The sequence below is a fragment of the Camarhynchus parvulus genome, chromosome 19 (genome assembly GCF_901933205.1).
Source record: "Camarhynchus parvulus chromosome 19, STF_HiC, whole genome shotgun sequence".
Classification (NCBI taxonomy): Eukaryota; Metazoa; Chordata; class Aves; order Passeriformes; family Thraupidae; genus Camarhynchus; species Camarhynchus parvulus.
In genome coordinates, this window is record NC_044589.1 from 7,078,398 (window position 1) to 7,085,504 (window position 7,107).

The 7,107-nt window shown below is 62.2% G+C and overlaps 1 protein-coding gene across 1 annotated transcript; it reads left to right on the plus strand.

Moving 5' to 3' along the window:
* The first annotated feature begins 2,442 nt into the window (after window positions 1-2,442).
* CRYBA1 (crystallin beta A1) lies at window positions 2,443-6,969 on the plus strand. Its single transcript, XM_030962678.1, is given in 7 exon segments — window positions 2,443-2,460; window positions 2,462-2,474; window positions 3,198-3,265; window positions 4,220-4,338; window positions 5,872-6,013; window positions 6,399-6,541; window positions 6,647-6,969. Coding segments are annotated over 7 exon segments (651 nt in total). The 3' UTR covers window positions 6,795-6,969.
* Window positions 6,970-7,107: the final 138 nt, after the last annotated feature.

Consider the following 7,107-nt stretch of genomic DNA (forward strand, 5'->3'; position numbering starts at 1 on the left):
TTCCAGCTGCGCTGGCGAGGGGGACACACTGTGTGGCTGTAGCTCTGCCCTGCTGCCCAGCAGAGCACAGGGTGAACAGCCAGTTTCAGCCTGTGGCAGCTCCTGCTTCCTTATCACACTGGGCAGGTGGTGATGGGCTGATGCCGGTTGGAACTGCCGAGCTGCAGGACAGCACGAGGTCCCCAGTGCCCCACAGCTCTGCCACCCTCAGCCACCCACTGAGGCCACTCTCCTGCTGCATCCCCAGAGCCAAACATCCTGTGTTTTCCAGCAAACTGACCAGCTGCTCCTGTCCACATGATCCCATCTGCCTTTGTCAGAAACAGGTTGGGTTGCCCTGAGCAGCTCTCCCTGGCAGAGGGTTCCCCAGGCACCAGCAAATCCCACATCTGAGGAAATTCTCTGTGTTGCCCAGGGTTTTCTGTGCAGAAGCGGGACAGAGCTCCGGTGCCAGTGGCATTTTGCATGCCCCTGGCAGGCTCACATGGCTGGCCAGGGCAAGGGCCCGGAGCCGGGCTGGGAGGGGAAGCATCTGTTTTGCAGCACCGCGGGGTTCCCTAAATAGGTCACTGCATTTTTATAGTCTCTTGGATCTAGAAAAACCAGTTGTTCTGGACAACCTGTGGACCCACCAGCATCACTGGCTCCCCAGGCACTTGCTGCTGTGCTCCCAGGTTCTTGTGGGGGGGACACCTGCCCCACCAGCAGGGTGAGGAGTTGGGGGGTCCACAGCAGCCTGAGCAATACTGCGGTCCTGTTATCTGCTGAGTGACCCATCCCTGGCCGTGACCAGAGTGGGCTGTGCACGCTGTTTCCCCCCACCTTGCCCCTGGCTTGGGGCGGCTGCCAGCTCCAGGCTTTGCTCTGGGGTGGTTTTCAGCCAGAGTCAGTTTTCCTGGTGCAAGGGGAGGCAGGTGCCTGTGCGGGGCGCAGAGGGGTGTGCAGTGCCACACACCCACGCACAGCCGCATGCGCCGGCGGTGTCCCATCCTGCTCGGGCTGAGCTCTCCCTCTAGTGGCACCAGGCTCCCGGCAAAGCCTCCACGCTCTGGGGTGGCCGCAGCCGTGCCCAGGCCGTGTCCGAGGGGCTGGAGCGAGCTGGAGGGCGAGCTCCGAGCTGACCTTGCCCCTGAGCCGGGATGCCCCCAGCAGGCGCACAGGGAGTGCGCTGGGCGGGCTCCGCAGGAGCGTCCCACCACCAGCCCCATTTTGGCACCTTGCAGAGCACAGGTGGTCCTGCCCTTTTCCATTCCCTGACCCAATTTTTGCTGGGATGTGCTGGTGCCTGTGGTGCCACGCCTTGGGGTGCAGCCCCACGGCTCCGTGCCCCAGTGATCCCCGCGGTCACACCGATCCCACCCCTATCCCCATCCCTCAGCAGCCGGCGAGGGGAAGGACCCCCGCAAACCCCAGCTTCCCCCTCAGGGCAATGCCCTGCCCGCAGCAGGGCTCCCCCAGGACTCCGCTGAGCCCCGGCAGGCCCGTCTGGGCCGGTGCCACCCCGCCGCGCGTCCCCGCAGGGTCCCCCGGGCCGGGCGCCAGGCCCTGCCGCAGGCAGCGCTGACGGGGCGCTTTGTTTTGTGCGGCCGCGCCTGCCCAGCGGGGAGACAAAAGGGGCAGTCAGACGCGGGCGAGCATTGTGCTGGCAGCCATGCGCTGAGGCAGCAGCCCGAGCCGCCACGCTCGCCTCGTGACCCCCGACGGCCCGGGCTGTGCCCGCCATGCTGCCCCGGGGCCTGCGGTGTCCGCCCCATGGCAGCCCCGCGTGAGGAGGGGGCTGTGGGGTTCACGGCTGGGGTGACCGCAGGGCTGAGCCTCCCCAAGGCCATGGCAGGTGTCCCGGGTGTGGGGCTGTGGTGGTGGCAGCGCTGTGGGGGAGCGTTGGGGCGCGGTGTGGTTGTGGGGACATGTCTGCCAGGGCCACGCCGGTTCTCACCTCCAGCCTTCCTCGCCCGTGATGGGAGGAGGGTGTCCACGCCAGCACAGTGACAGGGAACGTGCCTTGGGTGGTGAAGCAAAGTGACAGTGCCTGGTAGACACCCTGCCGAGCCCACCACCCGCAGGGTCTCACGGGGAGGTGTCCCCGCCATGCCCACGGTGCCAACTGGCGCCAGGGCCAGGCCAGCCCCCAGGCTCACCCCGTGATGGCGCGGTGCATTGCCCCTGGAAAATGCCAGCGCGGTCAAATCGTTGAGTCATTTGTGCCCAAGATTATCTGTGCAAACAGCTGCCCCGATTTTTTTTTTTTTTTTAATTATCAAATTTTTTTTCTTTTTCCCTAAGAATGTGGCTCAGACCATGGGGATGAGCAGCTGAAATCTCCTGGGATCAGCAGGACAATGCCAGAGCAAGCATTGTGCTGACGGCTCTGCAAACGCTGGCACCGGTTCCCGGCCAGCAGTACCCTATAAAAGCTGAGCCGCTGAAGTAGGCAAACATTACATGGGCGAAGCAGCAGTAACCGCCTGAGCTAGGTGAGTCCTGGACCGATGCGCACCTCTCCCACCTCACCCCTCTGCTGCCAGCCCGCTGGGCAGGCACCCTTCCTCCTGCCTGGTGGCAAAAGACACCCAGAGGGACTGTCGCTGTTTTCCGTGGCATAAGACAGGCTCACACGTCCCCGCTGGCAGCCAGGGGGCTGAGAGCCCCTCTACAGCAGGGCACCCCACTGCCGGCACCCACCGGCATGGTTGGCATCTCCCACCATTAGCCAGGGCTGTCCCTGGGAGCCCACCGTGCCTTCCAGGGGACAGCGGGCAGGGAGAGGGGACCAGGCGGGTCTGTTGGACACTGCCGGGCACAGGGCAGCCCGTGCCCACTGAAGGCCCCTGCTCTGGCTCAGGGCTGTTCTTCCTAGCAGTGGTCTGGCCTCGGGGAAGGAGAAAGGGGGATTGGGCGCTGTGCCCTGGTGGGAGTGCAGGCTCCGTGCCATGGCAGGGAGGAGGGAAGGGGCACTCAGTGGTGAGGAGGGAACACCTTGCTTTGGATGTGTCCCACAGCCCCCTAGTGTGTCCAGTTCCCCATCCTGGGGCTGGCAAGAGGGTCTCCCTGTGGCTGGTGTGGTTTGACCCCAGCAGTGGGGCAGCTGTCCTTGAACAGACACCGTGGGTGGCAGGCACAGAGCTGTCCCCAGCCTCGCAAGGGGGGGATGCACAGCGACATGATGCAGTAAAAATGGCTTTTCCTTCCTTCTCCAGACACCGATCCAGCAGCAGCAAAGATGGCTCAGACAAACCCTCTGCCTGTTCCCATGGGCCCGTGGAAGGTACGTCCTCACAGTCCCTGTATTTCACCTTTATGTGTGCAGGTAGGGAACAGGGAGGAGGGCAAAGCCCATCCTCCGGGGCCAGGAAGGTTGCACAGTGGGCAGAAAGGCAGGGATGAGCACAGGAAACAGGCACCCCTGTCCTCTGCCCACGGGAACGTGCCTCCTTCCTACTCAAATACCTCCTGAGTGTTTTTCATGAGGCTCTTCACAGCACCCCGGGCAAGCTGTGCCCTGCTCTTACCAGCCACCCCATGACAGGCAATTACAGAGTCCCCAAAAGCCACTGGCTGTAGTTCACCCTCCCCTGTCCATGCAGACTAGTGGGTACTGTGCAGCAAAGTGGGGTGCAGCCCCAAGGGGTCTGGCAATAGCCCCAGGGCCACTGGTGTAGGAGGGAGCCGAGAGGGAGAGGAGAAACACGTGCACAAGTGAGGAGCATCCCGTGCACAAGTGAGGAGCATCCAGTGCACAAAGTGAGGAGCATCCCGTCGAAGCCTGGAGCTGTCGCGGGAGAGGAAAGCATCAGCCGCAGCCCCCCAGGGAGGTGCCCCTCGCCCTTTCCCCCGTTAATCCTCTTTGCCCTAGAGCGTTCGGAGCAGAGGCCGGGAGAACCGCCAGCCACAGCCCTGCCACCCGCCCGTCCCAGAACGGCTCCGCTCCTCTCTCCGGACGGCAGCGCTGCCCCGGGAACTGATCTCCGCAGGGGTGAGCAGGAGAGCGGAGCGGGGGCCAGCCTGCGGCTCCCCCGACACCAAGGCAGGGCGTGGCGGGGCCAGCAGTGCAGGGACGCGGAGGCGTGCGGGGCTGTGTCCCGGCCCAGAGGGTGCCCGCTGCAGCCTCCGCTGGCTCTCTCCCTGACGGAGCCACCCTCCGTCCGTCTCCAAGAGGCGCTGAATTGCCTGGGGCCACTGCTGGGCAGTTTCCAACTCGGCAGCTCGCTCTCCGTTCCAGATCACCGTGTACGACCAAGAAAACTTCCAGGGCAAGAGGATGGAGTTCACTTCGGCCTGTCCAAACATCATGGAATGTGGCTTCGACAACATCCGCTCCCTGAAGGTGGAATGTGGCGCGTGAGTACCCGGCTGCCAGTGGAGGGGGTGCTTTCCGAGGCAGGGACAGGGATGCTTTCCCAGGCAGGGACAGGGGTGCCCAAGCGTGGAGTGGGACCAGCTGTCCCGCTCTGCTTGGCTGGAGCCAAGCACCACAGCCAAGGGAAGCCAGGCATGGGGGATCCCACCCTGCCAGGGTAGGGCAGCCCGCCCTGGGCAGCAGTGATACAGAGAGAGGGCCTGGGGTCAGTGGCAGCACCTTTGGCATCACCCAAAACAGCCTCCTGCAGGGCTGGACCAGTCAGGTTTGGAGCAGGGCTGCTGCCCAAGGATGCAGAGAGGGGCAGTGCTCAGTGAGTGGCCTGGCTTAGCCTGATCCCCGTCCTGAAGCACCAGCCCTAGAGAACCACCTCTTGCCCAGGGCCCAGCCCTGCTCTGCCCTGGGCTTTCCCTGCCCCTGCACAGCTTCCTAGACCAGGGCAGAACCTTCCCGCAGCTTCTCCAGTGCTGAGAGGGGCAGGGAGCAGAGCTGGGCTTCTCCGTGCTCACGGGAATCTTCCCTGGCACAGGCAGGGCGCCTCCCGAGCAGCTCGGAGGGGCGGAGTGCGCATCCCGCCGGGGCGGGGAGCAGAGCAGACAGATTTGTGCTGCTATCTTTAGGACGTGTAATGCTAATGGGATTACAGCAGCGTGCGTGCTCACGCTGTAATCAGCTCCCTGCTCCAGTTGACGTGCTCCTAATCAGGCTGTTCACCTTGCACAGGGCGGGCTGGCTGCAGGACATGGCATTGGGGCTTAGTTTGGGTCAGTGGTAGGAAACCCTCGACCCCCTCAGCACCCTTTGTACCCCATCAGCAGGGGATCCATGCACTGCACAGCCCGTGCCTCTCACCTTCCAACCCCCAGCCCAGGCTCTGTCTCCCTGCTCTGCCTGTGGCTCTGTCCCCAGTCTCCTTAAGGGACATCCCCACCCTTGGGACAGGCGGGTGCTGTGTGGGCAGCACCAGGGCTTGCAAAATGTGTCCTGCAGGGTGGAGGCATCCCACTCACCTCTCCTTGTTTGTTTTCAGCAAGAGGGGAAGGCAGAAAGGGGAAAGGCCATAGGTCCCTGCTCTCTGCTCAGAGCCAGATGGGCCCTGCCTGCTGTGGGCATCAGGAATTCAGGTCTTTCCAGCAGTGTCAGATTGTAATTGGGAAACAAGTAAGAAATGAGGCCTTTGGGAGGAAGGGCAGCTGGGGCATCCTGAAGCGGTCTGCATAAATGATAGAGCAGCCAGGGGGAAGAGCCGCCTGTGCAAGATGGACCCCTGGATCCCCCCACCTCGCACTGCAGCCAGGGATGCCCTGTGGGTGCCTCTGCAGCACCAGATGCAGTTTCACCCTCCCTGGGTTCTCTGCCCACATCCAGAACCGCTTCCTCTCCTCCCAACCTGTGGGCAGAGGCCAGACCCCAACCTCCCGCTTGCACCTACATCCTGCCCCTAATGCCAGCTCCCAGCAGGATGCCCCGAGCTGCTGCAGGAAGCCCTGGCAGCCCTGGCTCTGTTTTTGCAGCTGGGTGGGTTATGAGCACACCGGCTTCTGCGGGCAGCAGTTCATCCTGGAGAGGGGAGAGTACCCGCGCTGGGACGCCTGGAGCGGCAGCAACGCCTACCACATCGAGCGCCTGATGTCCTTCCGCCCCGTCTGCTCCGCTGTGAGTGTCCCACCGAGCTCTGAGCCCCTGACAATGGCCCAGGCCATGCCAGGGAGGTTAGGAAGGGAAAACACAGGGGCAAACTCAGTGCTTCCCCCACCAGTCCCAGGAGGGTTTGCTCTTTCTGTCCTGTTTTTTAAAGCTTTGGAGGGAGTTTCTGGGCAAGCTGTACATGACCAGAGTTAGGGGACAGTCAGCCTGAGACAGTAGCTGTGTTATAGCTGACACCTCCCAGCCATCCAGAAAACTCCAACCAACCAGGGTCTGAACACCTCCCTCTCCAGGAACCCTCTGAATAATGCCATAAGGAGTGACAGCCCTGCCATTCCCACCCACGCTGGGGAGAGAGCACCACCTCCCCCTCACCCCCTGCTCTCCCCCACAGAATCACAAAGAATCCAAGATCACCATTTTTGAGAAAGACAACTTCATCGGCCGCCAGTGGGAGATTGCTGATGACTACCCCTCGCTGCAGGCCATGGGCTGGGCCAACAACGAAGTGGGCTCCATGAAGATCCAGTGTGGCGCGTAAGTGACAGGAGCAGCAGGGACAAGCTGCCGTCACTGTGCCACCACGGTGGGAAGGGGACACCCTGTAACCCCCCTGCTTACCTCTTTGTCCTTTTCTTCCAGCTGGGTGTGCTACCAGTATCCCGGGTACCGTGGCTACCAGTACGTCCTGGAGTTTGACCACCACGGTGGAGACTACAAGCACTGGAGAGAGTGGGGTTCACACGCCCAGACCTCCCAGATCCAATCCATCAGGCGTGTCCAGCAGTAGCTCCTCACTTCCCAGTACATCTCTGCAAGGTTTCGAAAGCTCACCAGCTCCCTCTTGGTGCTAATACTCCCCTCCCGAAATAACCACCCCCTCTCGTACTGCCACTGCTTATGGAACAACACTCCCAAAACGGTACCGACTGCCACAATTGCCAATAAATGTGACTGAAAGAAAAAGATAAATCAGCTTGCTGTGTGTTTGCTGGTGTGTGTTTGGGACTGAGGTTGCACATCCCCATCACAGGAGCAGGGACCAGAGTCTTTCCTACTTATTTTAAGCTGGGCTGAAGTGAGGTGGGGCTCAAACTGAGGGA